This window comes from Pristiophorus japonicus, chromosome 9, assembly GCF_044704955.1.
Source record: "Pristiophorus japonicus isolate sPriJap1 chromosome 9, sPriJap1.hap1, whole genome shotgun sequence".
Lineage (NCBI taxonomy): Eukaryota > Metazoa > Chordata > Chondrichthyes > Pristiophoridae > Pristiophorus > Pristiophorus japonicus.
Genome location: NC_091985.1, coordinates 76,570,593 through 76,589,630, shown reverse-complemented (window position 1 = coordinate 76,589,630; position 19,038 = coordinate 76,570,593). Strand labels below are relative to the sequence as shown.

The 19,038-nt window shown below is 41.7% G+C and overlaps 1 protein-coding gene across 6 annotated transcripts in view; it reads left to right on the top strand.

Moving 5' to 3' along the window:
• rps6kc1 (ribosomal protein S6 kinase polypeptide 1) overlaps positions 1-19,038 on the top strand; it is a 221,421-nt gene that overhangs the window by 170,653 nt on the left and 31,730 nt on the right. For all 6 annotated transcript variants that reach the window (XR_011595014.1, XM_070889471.1, XM_070889475.1 and 3 more), the window contains 2 exons: positions 5,450-5,542; positions 15,221-15,268. Coding sequence is in view for 5 of the 6 variants with exons in the window: in XM_070889471.1 (XP_070745572.1) it covers positions 5,450-5,542; positions 15,221-15,268 (141 nt within the window). In the remaining variant the exon portion in view is untranslated. The remainder of the gene's footprint in view (positions 1-5,449; positions 5,543-15,220; positions 15,269-19,038) is intronic.

Below are 19,038 nucleotides of genomic sequence, written 5' to 3'. Positions count from 1 at the left end.
GTTCAGTTGGGTCTGCCATTTCCTTGTTCCCTATTATGATTTTCCCTGATTCTGACTGCAAGGGTGCTACATTAGTCTTCACTAATCTTTTTCTCTTCACATAACTATAGAAGCTTTTGCAGTCAGTTTTTATGCTCCCTGCAAGCTTTCTTTCATCTTTTTCTTCCTATCACTTCTGCGTCATGCAACTCCTGTGGCTTGAGCAGAGGTAGAGGCAGGTTGCTCATTTACCGGCTCTGGCTGCTCAGATACTCTTGGCTGATGTTTTCTGGGTTTTGGAGTCCGTGAGGACCCAGCCAAAAATTGTTCCTCCTACATTTGTTCAGGAGCAGACCCGGCATTCGGGACAGGAGGCAGCATGTCGGGTACTGACTGAGCGGGAGGCAATGGATGAGAAATGGAAGCGCTTTGAGCAGACTCCCTACTTCTGTGTTGTTTTAAGCCATAATCCCACTCATGGCCCATCCGCACATCCCTGCTAGCAATGAGCTGGAGAACATTTTGCTGCACATCAGTGGGGCGATGAATGGCCAAGTCAAGGTTTTTATCCATCCTCGTTATCATGGCATTCAGAATGTGCAAGCTGTTGGTGAGGGCAAGCATGCACTTGTTTGACTGCCGTGTTTGATGTTCCATGCAGGTGGCCACCCTTTCCATGGATGAACATGTCATAGCCATGGCCTATGCCAATCATACTTGAGATGGACTCCTCCATTCTCTCTGCAAGTGTGCACGTCGCAGCTGTAAATCCTGCCAGGGCCTCACGCATTTTCTGCTGCTCCTCCAGAACCATCCTCTTTGCCGACAGCCCCCGAGGTTCAGCATCTTCATCCAGCTGAGCAGAGCTTGGAGTATCTTGTACCTTCTGACAAGGACTCTCCACTGCTGTCCCTGTCTGCACCATCTGCTCTTGCTCACATGTGATCTGTGAGACACCAGGTGATAACACTACTACCTGACTAAATGATCCCACCGATGAGTGTGTATCTGCGCTGCTGCTTGGCGTGTCTCTACCATGGCAGGGCTGTGTACTCTTAACTGCTATACAGGGTACCATTGAATTAATATGTAAATGCATTTGTTCTATCACATGGCATGGGTAAGGTATGTATTTGCAGGTAGGGAAATTATAATGACATTTCTTTGCCATCCAGAACCCAAGTAAACTTTGGTTACTGCAAAAACATTCCGTATCACCTTCAGTCCCTTTTCTCCTTCTGTCAGCATTATTTTCAGTTGCATCTTGCCGTATTGAAAGGTGGTGTAATTTCTGGAAAAATTGATTTAGTTTTGTTCTGTGATGCTTTCTCAGTATCTCTCCGTTTTGGAGTTTTTCTGATTGATTTTTTGCCCATGTCGTGATCTCTGTTCTCTACAGTGCTGACAATCTAGTACAGCTAATCCAATTAATTTAGTGGTTGTATTGCCTCCTGCTTGATCAAATATTTTCCTTTACTGAGTTCTGCCAACTTTTTCTTGAAAAGGCAACAGTACCATCACATGAGAGATTGAGAAGTATTATTATTAAAAATGCTATCGGATGTAGGGTCTGAGCACAAGAAGGACAAGACAAAGGAAAAGGACAAGAAACTCAAATCATTCACTTCCAAAGACCACGCATACTTGCCTGGTAGCAAACCAAGCAGCAAGGTCATTCCTAATGAGAGACCAACATTACATTTAGGGATCTTCTTGAAGGACCGCAACTACTGTTTCTCAGGATTCACATACTTCCAAAAATAACTGTCTTGAAATTTAATACCAGTATCTGTGAGGAGACTTGAAATGATTGTAATCTTACAGCCCACTGCATTGTTTCCCAAAATGGAATTGTAATTAGTAGTGGAGATTATATCAGTGTCAGGCTTCTGATTTAGAACCTTAACTGGTTGCAAACACCTCCTCCCCACCCAAAGCTCAGAAAACCTCGGAGGGCCCATATGCACCAGTATTGTCTGTATTTATGAGGAGGGGTTGACAAAGACACTATGGCCGAAATTTTAATCTTGAGGCGGGAAGGGGGAGGGAGCTGCAATGCAGCGGTTGGGAAACCCGGGAGACTGGGTTTCCCTTGGGTCTTGCTGGATTTAATGGCAGGGCCTGATTAACATTTTGAATCTCTGTTTCCTGCCCGCAGCCAACCAGATGGAGAGACTGGCTAGCTGTCGGGCGAGTAGACCTGCAATACTAGGCCACAGAGAGGAGGGAGGAATCTATGGTGAGGAGGGGGGGGAGGGGCAGTCGGAAGGCCGGGGATCTTCAGAGGGGGTCAGGGGATGGAGTTGGAAGCTGGGGGATCTTTTGAGGGCTCGGGGGCTGCAGATCGTTGCCGGGTTCTGGGGCTGAGGGGTTGGGGGCTGGGTGGGGGGCGGGTGGGTGGTGCAGGAGGAGGTCAAGGGCTGCAGATTGGACGCCGGAGTTGGGGCCAGTGGTCAAAAGGCTGGAGGGGAATCTGAGATCGTCTCCTGCGGAGTTGGCTGCCCACCCCCGGCCCAAAGTGTATTCATGCCTTATACAATTTACCAATGGTCCTGGTTGCAGTCTACTTGTCCAATAATTACATTGTGATTGAGTGAAGGAGTGTGCGCTCTACAGTACTTCAAGCCCGAATATAGAAAGAGTTGGTCTTTTTGTGCACAGACATTATGGTGCTCTGATCAATGTGTGTTTGTTTGAAAGGAGTATTCAAGCTCTCCCGGGATCAGCATAGGAGCTGGCTGATTTCTCACCCTCTCGGGTGGATCGGCAAGCTGTTTGGGATTTGCAACTTGCAAGTTGCATGTTAATCAGGCCCAACCACCAAGATGGTTGGGATCTCTTGCTGGTGCGATCGGGTGGGCAATGCCGATTTGTGCACCAGACAAAAATGCCCCCCAGTGAAACATCTGTAAGACAGTGGTCTCCAATTTTGGCAAATGAAGACTGTGGGTTGATCATTTGTCGGAGTGAAAACAAATAATTAATAATTCGGGCCCTTGAATTCCAGCACTGGAAAGTCCCCCTCTGCTGACGTGAATATTCATTGAGTTTTTAACTAATTGTATTAACTGGTAATACCAAAATGTTATGATGAAATATTTCTTTTTTGGAAGGTTCCTCCTGGGCCCACAAAAAAAAACTCTGGCTGTATGAGGCTCCACTTCCTCAAGACCATCTCCTCTCCCACCCCCAAACCTGACCTGTTGGTTTAGTGTGGGAACTGGCTGATTTTCACCCTCCCAACAACCAGTGAGCTGAAGTAGGGGGCTTGTTTGGGACCTGCAGCTCGCCAGCGTTAATTAAATGAAGCCCAAACTTGAAAATGGTTCCAGCCTCCCAACCCCAGCTTTGAGTTTGTGGTACAGCTGCTCCGCCAGCTTTGCACCTATTTCGGGGGAAGATGAAGATCTTCCTGAATGATGTTTAAAGAAGTTATTTCCTGAGGTTCTTGATATTTTATGACTTTTTCCTCAAACTTAAAATTCAGTATGGAAAAGATGCAATGTTGTCAGTGATGCTTTGTATCTTCTTTAGATTAATTCTGTTTGACCTTTGAGGTACCATTGCAACATGTACCAGTGTTATATGGAGTAGACATAGAAACATAGAAAGTAGGTGCAGGAGTAGGCCATTCGGCCCTTCGAGCCTGCACCACCATTCAATAAGATCATGGCTGATTGATCCCTCAGTACCCCTTTCCTGTTTTCTCTCCATACCCCTTGATGCTTTTAGCCGTAAGGGCCATATCTAACTCCCTCTTGAATATATCCAATGAACTGGCATCAACAACTCCCTGCGGTAGGGAATTCCACAGGTTAACAACTCTCTGAGTGAAGAAGTTTCTCCTCATCTCAGTCCTAAATGGCCTATCCCTTATCCTAAGACTGTGATCCCTGGTTCTGGACATCCCTGTCATCAGGAACATTCTTCCCGCATCTAACCTGTTCAGTCCCGTCAGAATCTTGTAAGTTTCTATGAGATCCCCTCTCATCCTTCTAAACTCCAGTGTATAAAGGCCCAGTTGATCCAGTCTCTCCTCGTATGTCAGTCCCGCCATCCCTGGAATCAGTCTGGTGAACCTTCGCTGCACTCCCTCAATAGCAAGAATGTCCTTCCTCAGATTAGGAGACCAAAACTGAACACACACAATATTCCAGGTGAGGCCTCACCAAGGCCCTGGACAACTGCAGTAAGACCTCCCTGCTCCTATACTCAAATCCCCTAGCTATGAAGGCCAACATACCATTTGCCTTCTTCACCGCCTGCTGTACCTGCATGCCAACTTTCAATGACTGATGAACCATGACTCCCAGGTCTCGTTGCACCTCCCCTTTCCTAATCTGCTGCCATTCAGATCCTGCCTTCGTGTTTTTGGCCCCAAAGTGGATAACCTCACATTTATCCATGAATGAAGAAAGGCGGATTATTAATCTTTAGGTGTAAGGGTCATCATTCTTAGAATAAAAGTATTCACCCTGTACTATAATTCAATTTCTCCTTTCTTTCATTTTCTCCTTTCTTTCAAGTTGGTTTATTATTATTCTTGGCTAACCATAACAGTTGTGATTTATTTCTAGGTGACTATTGCCTGTACTTTGATTTTAGACAACAATATTAATCTATACAGGTCAGGGGGAAAGCTCCTTCATTTACCTGCCAATAGTAATGCCACTAGGGGCTCATCTTGGGCAGCTTCCATTTGCAAGGGTGGGGGAGGGGGGGTCCTTCCCTCCTACTTCCCCTCAGCCCCCCCCACCTCCCCACCTGCCCAGAAACAACACAGAGCTTCCCCCTTAAAAGAAGGTCATATTAAAAAAAATGACTTTCTTCGGGGGCCTCACCACTACTGGCGGTTGGGTAAGTAGGCCTGGTTTGACTAACTATATGCTTGGTCCCTCTAAAGACCAGGAGTGTGGAAACTCCTAAATTAGGTAGTCCACGCACTCAACAGGCCATACAGGACACTTGGCTGCAGGGCCGGGACCCAGCGTATCTAGTTCCTAGCTGAGACTTTAGTTGTTCCGGTGGAGTCCACTAAAGTTGTGGTGGGAGTTTCCTCGAATGGCTGCAGATTTTCAGGGTTGGTGTTCTAATCCACTGTAGTTCCTCCTCATAGTTATCTTTATATTTGGTACACATTACATTTTTAGGTCCTGAAGATTTTATTGACTGGTGGTGGTGTTTTTCTGACACAATAATGATCACATTTGTTAATATTACATTGTTGGTATTCGCGAACAGCTGTTGCATTCTAAACTTAACAATGACTATCTAAACCAAATAAATATTTCTACGGAGATTCTCCTCCGTGCTGGACACAGATTTGAAGCGGAAATAAATTACCTTTTGATCTTGTCCACAACTGTTCTGTGACAAATTTAGTTTTCTATAACTTGGCATTTGCTCCAGTAGGCCATCTTCCTTTAAGTGTTACTCTGATTGATGTGATATCTTTGATATCTTCTATTAGCCTCCGGGACCGCTAAGTTCAAGGCCTGCTTGGAACCTGAGGAGTCCTGCAGAGGAGCTGAAGGCCTTCAGAGTCCTTGGGGTGATTGACAAGGTAATTCTTCAGCATCACTTCAAGGGTTCAACCATAAATCAACCACCAGCTGAGGTTGTAGCTTTGAAGCTATTGGTTTTGACGGCTAGGAAACAAAAGAAAAATGACTTGGTTTGTCTGCATTTTATAGAAACGGGGGAAAGGACATTTGTTTAAGCAGGGACTGTAAGATTATGTCGTTATACTGCATATTATAAATCAGAGGAGAGAATTAGACATAGCCTTTTTCAATATTACATTGTAAAATTGAAACAACAAATGATGGTAAATACTAATACTGTATTGTAACAGCAAAGATTATGTAAGCTAAGCCATTTCATGAACATTTAATAGACTAATTGTTTGAAAGTTGTGAATAAAACAATAACAAAACTGCAGAAAAAGAACCAATTCAACAGCAGGTACTGCTTAATAGAAGTATGTAAAACAAAGATTTTATCTGTACCATACCGGAGGTTAAGTGCTCAAACTATAACAAAAGTGAGGGAGACCAACATGACTGAAAGTGCTGCAGTAATATATAAAATCCGACATACCAGCCGGGGCATTGCTACTGTAACAAGGGTAGCATGTGAACTGTACTGCAGTAAAGTCAAAACATAAGCAATATTTTTATTAGGAGAAAAAAGTCTGTTGGCAATATTAGCAGAATATGATGATTTTTGCAGGTGCAAGACTTTTAGTACACTGTTCAGAGGACTGTGCTAATGATACATTTATAGTTACATGATTGCCTCATTAAATTCCACGTGACCCTTAGGCTATTTTGCAGTGACAGTTGTAGGTAGGTTCAGTTTTGTCCCACACATGTTTAACGCTATTCCATGTTTACACAGCGAGGTAAGTGATGCAGAATAATAGATAAATGCCAGTAATTCAGTGAAGTGCTATTGTGACATCATAACCCTTGAGAGCAAAACTCATGCAGTATGTGGGGTCATCAGAAAACTGAAATTAAAGTAAAATTTAAAATTTGCTGCCAAACATTTATTCATTATAATGTCTTTCTTTATGTAACATTTTTGTTTTATTTACTGGTAGTTTATTTAGCTTCCACACTGAAAATGGTAGCATGGTAGAAGCAGAGTAATTGTGGTGTGGATCAAGGAATGTCAAAATGTAAGAGGTGAAAGTATACAACACCATGCAACACTCTCTCTCCTCTTATCACAACATATTATGAACAGGTTTATTTTTTTTAAAGAGTGAATTATTACCGTGATCTCATGCTCTCTATTTTCTTTATCTCTCTATCTCTCATACATGCATAGATATGTATTTATCTTAATCCCAAGGTTCGTGTTTGTAAAGAAAATTGATATCCAGACAGAAATAAGGTATTATACAGAGAGAATTAATGAGAACCTCTTGACGTTCCAATCATTTCTTCAAAAGAGACTTTATTTAGTGACCTTGTATTAAACAGATATGGTTGAGCCAAACTATATTAATTTTCTTAAGCACTTTCACAAATTATGTTATTCTGCAGAGACCAAACAGAATCCTGAGGGGTCGTCTTAACTATTACAGTGAATCATTTTCAGCAGCTTCCTTTTCTAATCTAACACTAGGAGTGCTTAGAGTAAATTACAAGGCAAAAACCTGATTAAATTAGCAGCTGAAGGTAGATTTAGCTCTTCCCATTTGTTCCAATTTCCTTTTAATTTGAGCCCCAAATTTCCTTTGACAAAGTAATTAAATTATAAAATATTAGCATTTCCTTTGCAAACAGATCAATTATTGCATATTATTGTTAATAGTTAAAAATATATATAGCGGGAACTCAATATTTTTGTGGAACCATTTTATATCATTTGTGCCAGACACATTGATCCTTGTTGAGAATAATACTACTGCAGTTTATTGGCTATTAAATCTGAATATATGTATGTTGTACTGCAATTTAATTCAATGATGACTAGAATTAATTAAATGTTGAATCCGTGGAAAATCTGAGTACTCCTGGTTTCAATAAGACTGTAAAATTACAGAGGAGACCAATATACAACCTATAAGAAATGCTGGACACCAGCTGAAGATTTTCCTGGAATTTTGGTTTGCTAATTCACTTTCAGCAAGAATATCAGGGAGAAACATGGAATCTTGATCATGTTAATTCAGTTGTAGCATAAATAGCATCAATTGTAGCATCAATGCATAAGTGTTATTGAAAAATTTTACAGTGGTAATTTAGTTGCTATGTGACTTTATGCCATTATAAATTTTAGTCACAGAACTGGTGATTAGAATCAAAATGCTCATATAGGAACATAGAAACATGAGGATATCATTCAGTTCTTCAAGCCTATTCTGTTAGATCATGGGTGATATGTATCTTAACTCCATTTACCTGCATTTGCTCCATATCCCTTGATACCCGTATCTAACAAAAAAATCTGTTGATCTCAGTCTTGAATTGACCCAACACCTACAGCCTTTTTGGGGGGGGGAGGGGAAAGAGTGCCAGATTTGCACTACCTTTTGTGTGAAAAAGTGCTCCACTCCTAAAGGGCCTAGCTCTTATTTTATGATCCCTTGTTCTAGATTCCTTCCACCAGAGGAAATCGTTTCTCTGTATCTACCCTAGTATCATTTATCATTTTTAACACCTCAATTAGATCACCTCTCAACCGTATAAACTCAAGGAAATACAAACCAAGTTTATACAACCTGTCCTCATAATTTAATCCTTTAAGCTCCGGTATTGTTCTGGTGAATCTGTGCTATATCCTTTCTGTTAGAAATAGCCAATGTATGTCTATCTCTGGTTACTTTAATAATCAGGATCGACTGTAAACCAACATGGTGGGTAAATTGTGTTTAATCAGAGTTTAAGATGGAATATGACACATTAGTTATACAGCAAAAACATATGACCGCGACAAGTAGCTGGTACCGATCCGATCGGACAAATGGCTGGCGCACGTGAGCAGTTCTCTGAGCAGCCTCACTTTCGACCAGAGGCTCCTTTGGTAAGCATGGAATCACTCTCAAAGAGTGTTTGACTCATCCAAGTCATTGATTGAAATATATGGTGAAAAGCTGAGACCCAGTACAGATAGATCCCTGGGGAACACCACTTTTCATGTTCTGCCAATCAGAGAACACTCACTTTATCCTGCTTAAGAACATAAGAATTAGGAGCAGGAGTAGGCCATGAGGTCCCTTGAGCCTGCTCTGCCTTCAGTAAGATCATGAGTGATCAACGACCTCAACTCCATTTCCCGCCAGATCCCCATATCCCTTGATTCTTAGTCCAGAAATCTATCGATCTCAGCTTTGAATATACTCAATGACTGAGCATTTACAGCCCTTTGCGGTAGAGAATTCCAAAGATTCAGAACCCTCTGAGTGAAGAAATTCCTCCTCATCTCAGTCCTAAATGGCTGACTCCTTTTCCTGAGATTATGATCCCTAGTTCTAGACTCTCCAGCCAGGGGAAACAACCTCTTAGCATTAAGCCCCCTCAGAATCTTATATGTTTCAATGAGATCACCTCTCATTCTTCTAAACTCCAGAGCGTATAGGCCCATTCTATTCAATCTCTTCTCATAGGACAACCTTTTCTTCCCAGAAATAAATCTAGTGAACATTTGTTGCACCCCCTAAGGCAAGTATATCCTTCCTTAGGTAAGGAAACCAAAATTGTATACGGTACTCTAGGATCACAGACCCGAAACGTTAACTGTTTCTCGCCACAGATGCAGCCGGACCTGCTGAGATTTCCAGCATTTTCTGTTTATATTTCAGATCCCAGCATTTATTTTACTACAGTGCTTCAGGTGTGGCCTCATGAAAGACCTGTTTCCTATCTACCAGCCTATGTAATAAGATTACCTCCAATTCTGTGCACTTTCATTTTTGATAATCTCTTATGCAGAACCTTAAATGCCTTCTGGAAGTTCTATAGACAATATCCATAGACACTCCCCTATCCTAGTGAGCTCCTCAAAAAATTCAACTAGGTTAGTCAGACGTGACCTTACCATCACAAATGGATGCTGATTTTCTTTGATCAGCTCACACTTGTCCAAGTACTCAGTCACTCTGGCTTTGATTAACCCCGCCCCACGACAGGTGGGAAAAGGTCGTGTGGGGTGTGCCTAAACGAGAAACACAACTCCAACCTGATGCATACACTCATGCCGACATTTTTACAGCGGGGCTGCGTGACATGCAGACCCCGTCTTGGAGAGTCAAGACACTTCATCAACCTATTGAAATCAGGCTCGTACAGTGCAATTAGGAGCCTGATTTAAATTTAACTTCTGCCGACTGGGTTCCCAAGGCTCAAGAAACCTGGCAGCGAAACGGAGGCAGGAGCTGCTGCAGCCAGAAGATAAGTGCCGTTTTCTTGTGGGTGAGCAGGTGCAGGAATGCTCTAGCCAACCCCTCAAGGAAGCCTTCAGCCTCACTTCTGCCGATCGCATTGTCTTTCTAGCCCCTGCCGCAATCATTGACACTTTTTCATCCCCCCTGTCCAAGCCCCAATCTGCAGCCTGCGATCCCCTCCCGATTGCTAGAGACTGTCCCTGAAGGTCCCCGGCTGTGGTCTCTTGCTGCTGGTTTTCCCACCCGTCAGCCAGACAATCTGTCAATTTGGCCAGCTGCTGGTATTTAAATTCGGCAGGGCCTTTGTGTTTCCCCCACGCTCCCTTGCACCTTCCCCACCTCCCCTTAAATATCAGGGCCTCAGTCTCTGATGCTAAATTCCAGTAACTTTCCCACAACAGGTTAAGCTGACGGGTCTGTGGCTACCTGGTTCTCCCTCCCTTCTTAAATAATGGTGTGTCGTTTGCAATTTTCAAATCCATTCATGAATCTAGAAAGCTTTGGAAAATTATGTTGAATGCATCTGCAATTTTTGTGGAGATTTGTCTATTTTGAGTCCCATTATTTTCTTCTTTACTATTTTTAACTTGTATTAAATCCACTAAATTCCTCCCCTTGACTTTTTAGGTTCCCTTGCAGTGCTGGTATTTTGTCATCTTCCTGCACTGTGAAAATGGATGCAAAGTACAAATTTAAGAAAGTCTGTCATTTCATTATAGTTTCATCTGCATTAGCCTTTAATGGGCTCACATTCCCCCTTTCTGTTACTATATTTATAAAAACTTTCACTGATGGATTTGATACCTCTTTCAAGTTTTTATTTGTTTTGCACCTGATTACTTATTTTGTATCCCTGTGTTGCTTTTTAGAGCTTTTTCCATCTGCTGGATTTCCACTTTTCCTGAAGTTGTGTAAGCCTTTTCTTTTAGCTTAATACGGTCTCTTGCCTTATTTGATGAGCATAGTTGCTTAACTAAAGAAATGGTGCCTTTGTATTATACCAAATACTTCTTTGACTACTTCCCATTGTGTCTGGGGTTTATCATTAACAGTAATGCCCAGTTTAATGTGGCAAATTCTCTTCTCATCCCTTCAAAATTTGCCTTAAATTGAAAACCTTGCTTTGTGACTCTCCCGTCTCCCTCTCAAACCTAACATCAAATTCAATCATATTATGGTCACTATTTTCTCTTCCCTTACCGTCAGATTGTTAACCAAGTCTAGTTCGTTATTCCTCACTAAATCTAGTACCTAAATCTGTTCCCTTATTGGTTCAAAATGCTTCCCAGATCTCCGTAGTTATACATTCCCCCCCCCCCCCCCCCGCACTACATCACTGTTGTCAGGAGGTGTGTATACAACTCCCATTAGAGTCTTGCATCCTTTGTAGTTACTTAATTCTACCTATAATGTTTCCACATGACTGTTTAACCTGACTGAAATCCCTTCTTTCTTTTGCTGTAATAGTGTTTTTTAAATCAATATTACGACTCTCCCTCTTTTCCCAATGTCCTTGGCCTTTCTAAAGATCCTCTAGCCTGGAATATATAGCTCTCAAACATGCTAAGCTTATAGCCAGGTTCTTTATTAATATCTGAGTCAAATATAGTATAGCCACATAATACTTTTAATTTGAAAAAGGTAAATGTTGGGCTAAATGTATCTCTCTATAAGCTATGCTGTTTCCCTTCTCTGCCTTTATTGTTCTCCCTGTTCACTGCCTGCTATAATATGTAATGGGCCATTGTGTCCTAGTTGGTGACCTTCCTTAGATTTGTCCTTTTGTCTCCAAATATGCACAATCAATTCTCCTCTACTGGAGTTTACTTTCTCCCTTTAGTCACTCTAAGCACCAGTGTATTGAAGTTGCCCGACAGGATTTTGGGTGACAGCAGCTGGTGGATCCCTGGGGCAATTATGTTGTGCTGGTATTTGGTTAGGACATTGGATTTAAAGTCAGTAGCACATACAAGAGAATTTATTCAACCATATTTTTGCTGCGTTTTGAAAATGTGTTTTCTGACCATAACTTACAAAGGACGTTAGTTCATATTGGTAAACAATAAATGACTATCCACATGAGAAGAACATAACCACTTCCAGTTGACCATAGGCTCTGTTATTTTATTACAAGGATAATTTTGCAACAACTTAATGGTGTAGCAGTAATGGTGCTGCTTTTGCAGTCCAAACTGTATACAATTAAGTGCCTTGGGATGTTTTACTAATGACGCTCTATAAATACAAGTTGTTAAGGCCCAGGTTTGCCTGCACTTGAATCTGCCATTCCCTTTTTTTTAATCCAGTTTTCTCATCATTCCTTCCTCCTGTCCAGAAACCAGAGCGGTATGGGCATTGGTAGCTCGCTATCCTCTGATACTTGTCCAAGTGGCTTGTTTTTAATCTGTCAGCCTGGACAGTGCTTGTTAAGAATGGAAAGTTTACAGTTGAGACGTTCCTCTCCCAACCTGGCATACACACACACACCCTGTTCAGCAAAGGCCACTGAATAGCCACAGAGGCCAATGTAATATCCCCATTGCTTAGTTGCAGTGATCCTAATCAGTTCTTGATGTGGCTCTGAGTGATGAGACATTATGATTTGCAGGGTTTTAATCACCCATTAGACAGAGTTGTGCTTCTCGTTGAAATGCTAAAAGAATAAAAAGACAGCCAAAAATCAGAGTTATGACAAGCATGTGAGTGTTTGCCTGTCAAACAGGGCACATGTTTGAGTTGCTGGTAACTCAAAACTGCTTATCTCAGTCATGAGGGCTTCACAGACAACTCCTAATTCAAAACTCCACATGCACCCAGCTTCTACACCGCCAGTTGAATAATTCCAATCTAAGTTCACATTCAAGATGCTTCTATACAGGCTTATGAAATATTTTCCATTGAGGACTGTATGAATCATGGATAATACTGATTTTTCCCACATTCCACCCTCCGTAAACTAGAGGTGATCCAAAACTCTGCTGCATGTGTCCTAACTCGCACCAAGTCCCGTTCACCCATCAGCCCTTTGCTCGCTGACCTACATTGGCTCCCGGTTAAGCAACACCTCGGTTTCAAAATTCTCAACTCTGTTTTTAAATCAGTCCATGGCCTCGCCCCTCCCTATCTCTGTAATCTCCTCCAGACCCACAACCCCCCAATTTCAACCCCCTCCCCCCCCCGAGATGTCTGCGCTCCTCTAATTCTGCACTCTTGATCATCCCTGATTATAATCGCTCAATCATTGGTGGCTGTGCCTTCTGTTGTCAAGGCCCTAAGATCAGGAACTCCCTGCCTAAATCTCTTTGCCTCTCTACTTCTCTTTCCCCCTTCAAGACGCTCCTTAAAACTTACCTCTTTGACCAAGCTTTAGGTCACCTGTCCTTATTTCTCCTTATGTGGCTCGGTGTCAGATTTTATCTCGTAATGCTTCTGTGAGGCACCTTGGGACATTTCACTACGTTAAAAGCGCTGTATAATACAAGTTGGTGTTGTGGTATATTTTATATCCTAGTAATCTGCAGTTGGGGCCGAAACTGGAAATGTTTGAAATGCACGAATATTAGTGAAATTTAGGAATGATCTTATAACTTGAACTGAGTATCCTTTGAAGGACTGAGATATGGTCCCCTCATTTTAATTTTAATTTTAATTTTTAAAGCCAGGATCATATCTCCATCTGAGTTATCTCCTGATAGTGTTATTCAAATTCAGTGTTCACAAAAGGAAATTCAACTGGTCAACAGAAATCAGTAGAAAAAAACTTGATATGAAAGCTAATCATAATTCTTTTAATTGGTTAATTGTTAATAATGGTGAAAATGCCCCAAATCAACAGAAAAATAAAACAAAAGATTGTTAAAAGTTGTAACTGTTTGATTCAGTTTATTAAAATGAAATGAGGGTACCTTACCTTATTCCTTCAAAAGCTCAGTTCAAGTTATAAGATCATCCCTAAATTTCACTAATCTTTCTACGTTTCAAACGTTTCCAGTTTTGGCCCCAACTGAACAAAAAGCACGCAGGGTAACCTTGGCTTTTTAATCCTTCCAATGCTGCAGATAACTTTTACTCATTAATTGGAACGGGAACCTTGAGTTACTGCTCCAGGAAATGCTGATGATATCAGGAGAATTGACAAAGAAATTACTGAACCTAGATCCAATTGTAGACAGTTAAAATGCCAAGACTGCTGAAGAATCCTCAGTGAATGAGTATGTCTACTGATGTCAACCTCATAGCCCATTTTATATTGGAGAAGCACCTTCAGAAGTAGTTACCTTCCACCATCTCCCAATCACCCTAAATTAACCGAATCAACTTTAAAACGACAGCATGTGTAATTACAAAATCGATATTTTCTTCAGTGCTAGTACGTTCCTAAAATATCTTAAATTTATTGTTTCCTTGTAATTTGATAATTAAGATTTGTTCTTCAGAAGTGGTAGCAAACAAACCTGTGAAACCAGCTACAAAACCTTTTGGACCCACATATAAGTGGTCTTCGGCACTCTATAAAATACCTACTATTGTGTATTGTGGATACATTGGATAATGGAAAAGAATCATTTTTACATCATGACTGGAAAGGGGGAGGGAGAGAATCCACTTGCGGTAAAATGTTAACAGGTTTTATAAAGACATTTGTCACCCCCTGTAGAAAGCATTTACTGTGGAAGATAAATAATTAAAATGCAAAATACTGCATTTCTGTTTACATCACAGACCACCAGTTGGGTCAGATACAACCCAGCTGTATTCCATGCTGTTGTAACTCTGCTACCACAGGACTTGGCAGCACAAATATTCATGTTTTAGTAAGTAAGTTTATAAAAGCTCAGTTGCTGCAGATTTAAAGAAGTAAAAGTGATTAAATATGACATTGAACAGATGGAGACTATCTACTCGCCTGATGTATCTGGCTCTAATTATATTATCATTGGTTTCGCCTGCCTTGGAGGAGGTGTTTCCAGGGGCTGATTTACAGTCATTTATAAAACACCTGTTTGGGAAAACTATCTGCCGATGGCCAATTTAAAAAAAAATCACAGATGTGCTTTCTTCGTGTCAGCACACTGTAAATATTCTCAGGCTTTAAGAGTAAAGGGGAGGAGAGGAGACAGTAAAAGCGTCCAGTGTTTTTATCCTTTCGTTTTTAAGGTGTTTTTCTAGGGGTCAGATTTGTGTTCTCTGATTCCATTTGCTATGCTGCCCCGTTCTAACTGAATAGATTTTAAATGCAACTTTCAAACTGGTTTGACATTGGGATAAATGTGTACACAAATGTATTGCTTATTCTGTGTTGACGGAGACTTGATTTTTAACGTGTGTTTGTATTTGTTTCTGAAGGTTTTACTTGTGTTGGATTCCAGAACACAGGAGACCTTCATTTTAAAAGTAAGCAGCTCTTTAAAATCATTCCTATTTAATGGCTGAATTCTAAAAATGCAACATTACTATTTAGTTATTATTGTTTTTGTGAGTGTTTCCAGTGTGCATTTTTCAAAACCTTGTTCCCCCCCCCTCCTTGTCTGAGCTTTACTGCTGTAATATTGAAGGCAAGTGAGAGAAACTGCACAAGAGCTTTCTCAACCTGATTGCTAGTGAGAACCTGTTTGCCCAAAGACAGAAATGGTAAGGCTAGACAGTTTGAAACTTTTCCATGCTGTGCTCCCTTAATAGCTCAGATGGGAACAGATGGAGTAATCCCATAGATGGTTTTGTGGGTAAATTGTTTCAAGTCCTACTCCAGAGACTTGCGCACATAATCTAGGCTGACATTTCAGTGCAGTACTGAGGGAATACTGTCATGTCAGTGGTGCCATCTTTTGCTTGAGATGTTAAACCCTCAGATTACATAGAATTACATAGGATATACGGCACAGAAACAGGTCATTCAGCCCAACCAGTCCATGCCGGCATTTATGCTCCACTCGAGTCTCCTCCCATCTTTCCTCATCCAACTTGATCAGCATAACCCTCTATTCCCCTCTCCCTCATATGCTTATCTAGCCTCCCCTTAAATGCACTAATACTATTTGCATCAACCACTCCCTGTGGTAGCGAGTTCCACTCCTCACCACTCTCTGGTGAAGAAGTTTCTTCTGAATTCCCGATTGGATTTCTTGGTGACTATCTTATATTGACGGCCTCTAGTTTTTCTCTTCCCCCACAAGTGTAAACACTCTGTGTCTACTCCATCAAAACCTTTCATAATTTGAAGACCTCAATTAGGTCGCCCCTTCACCTTTTCAAGGGAAGAGAGACCAATGGCCTGTTCATCCTTTCCTGATGGGTATAACCTCTCATTTCTGGTATCATCCTTGTAAATCTTTTTTGCACCCTCTCCAGTGCCTCTATATCCTTTTTATAATATGACGACCAGATGCACATAAAGATTCCATGGCACTATTTTGAAGAGCAGGGGGAGTTCATCCAGTGTCCTGCCCAATATTCACCCCGCAAACAACATCACTAAAACAGATTATTTGGTCATTTTCTCATTGCTGTTTGTGCGGCCTTGCTATATGCAAATTGGCTGTCATATTTCCCTACATTACAACAGTGAATATGCTTCAAAAGTACTTCATAGAAAGAAGGAAGACTTGCACTTGTATAGCGCCTTTCATGACCACCAGACATCCCAAAGCTCATTATAGCCAATGAAGTACTTTTTGAAGTGTAGTCACTGTTGTAATGTAGGGTACACAGCAGCCAATTTGCACACAGCAATCTCCCACAAACAGCAATGTGATAACGACCAGATAATCTGTTTTAGTGATGTTGATTGAGGGATAAATATTGGCCAGCACACCGGGGATAACTCCCTTGCTCCTCTTCGAAATAGTGCCATGAAATCTTTTATGTATGGGTGGAGCTGCGGAATACCAAAGGGCAGAAAACACTAGAAGGAGTTATGTACAGACCACCAAACAGTAGTAGTGAGGTTGGGGACAGCATCAAACAAGAAATAAGCGATGTGTGCAATAAAGGTACAGTAGTTATCATGGGCGACTTTAATCTACATATTGATTGGGCTAACCAAACCGGTAGCAATGCGGTGGAGGAGGATTTCCTGGAGTGTATTAGGGATGGTTTTCTAGACCAATATGTCGAGGAACCAACCAGGGAGCTGGCCATCCTAGACTGGGTGATGTGTAATAAGAAGGGACTAATAAGCAATCTTGTTGTGCGAGGCCCCTTGGGGAAGAGTGACCATAATATGATAGAATTCTTTATTAAGATGGAGAGTTACACAGTTAATTCAGAAACTAATGTCCTGAACTTAAGGAAAGGTAACTTCAACGGTATGAGGCGTGAATTGGCTAGAATAGACTGGAAAATTATACTTAAAGGGTTGACAGTGGATAGGCAATGGCAAACATTTAAAGATCACATGGATGAACTTCAACAATTGTACATCCCTGTCTGGAGTAAAAATAAAATGGGGAAGATGGCTCAAGCGTGGCTAACAAGGGAAATTAAGGATAGTGTTAAATCCAAGGAAAAGGCATATGAATTCGCCAGAAAAAGCAACAAACCTGAGGACTGGGAGAAATTTAGAATTCAGCAAAGGAGGACTAAGGGTTTAATTAGGAGGGGGAAAATAGAGTATGAGAGGAAGCTTGCCAGGAACACAAAAACTGACTGCAAAAGCTTCTAGAGATATGGGAAGAGAAAAAGATTAGTAAAAACAAATGTAGGTCCCTTGCAGGCGGATTCAAGTGAATTTATAATGGGGAACAAAGAAATGGCAGACCAATTGCATAAATACTTTGATTCTGTCTTCACGAAGGAAGACACAAATAACCTTCCGGATATACTAGGGGACCGAGGGTCTAGTGAGAAGGAGGAACTGAAGGATATCCTTATTAGGCGGGAAATTGTGTTGGGGAAATTGATGGGATTGAAGGCTGATAAATCCCCAGGGCATGATAGTCTGCATCCCAAGGTACTTAAGGAAGTGGCCCTAGAAATAGTGGATGCATTGGTGATCATTTTCCAACAGACTATCGACTCTGGATAATTTCCTATGGACTGGAGGGTAGCTAATGTAACACCAATTTTCAAAAAAGAAGGGAGAGAGAAAACGGGAAATTATAGACCGGTTAGCCTGACATCAGTAGTGGGGCAAATGTTGGAATCAATCACTAAGGATGAAATAGCAGTGGATTTGGAAAGCAGTGACAGGATCGGTCCAAGTCAGCATAGATTTGTGAAAGGGAAATCATGCTTGACAAATCTTCTGGAGTTTTTTGAGGATGTAACTAGTAGAGTGGACAAGGGAGAACCAGTGGATTTGGTGTATTTGGACTTTCAAAAGGCTTTTGACAAGGTCCCACACAAGAGATTGGTGTGCAAAATCGAAGCACATGGTATTGGGGGTAATGTACTGACGTGGATAGAGAACTGGTTGGCAGATAGGAAGCAGAGAGTTGGGATAAACGGGTCCTTTTCAGAATGGCAGGCTGTGACTAGTGGAGTGCCGCAGGGCTCAGTGCTGGGACCCCAGCTCTTTACAATATACATTAATGATTTAGATGAAGGAATTGAGTGTAACATCTCCAAGTTTGCAGATGACACTAAACTGGGTGGCGGTGTGAGCTGTGAGGAGGACGCTAAGAGACTGCAAGGTGACTTGGACAGGTTAGGTGAGTGGGCAAATGCATGGCAGATGCAGTATAATGTGGATAAATGTGAGGGTATCCACTTTGGGGGTAAAAACACGAAGGCAGAATATTATCTGAATGGCGGCAGATTAGGAAAAGGGGAGGTGCAACAAGACCTGGGTCTCATGGTTCATCAGTCATTGAAAGTTGGCATGCAGGTACAGCAGACAGTGAAGAAGACAAATGGTCTGTTGGCCTTCATAACTAGGGGATTTGAGTATAGGAGCAGGGAGGTCTTACTGCAGTTGTACAGGGCCTTGGTGAGACCTCACCTGGAATATTGTGTTCAGTTTTGGTCTCCTAATCTGAGGAAGGACGTTCTTGCTATTGAGGGAGTGCAGCGAAGGTTCACCAGACTGATTCCAGGGATGACTGGACTGACATATGAGGAGAGACTGGATCAACTGGGCCTTTATACATTGGAGTTTAGAAGGATGAGAGGGGATCTCATAGAAACTTATAAGATTCTGATGGGACGGGACTGGATAGGTTAGATGC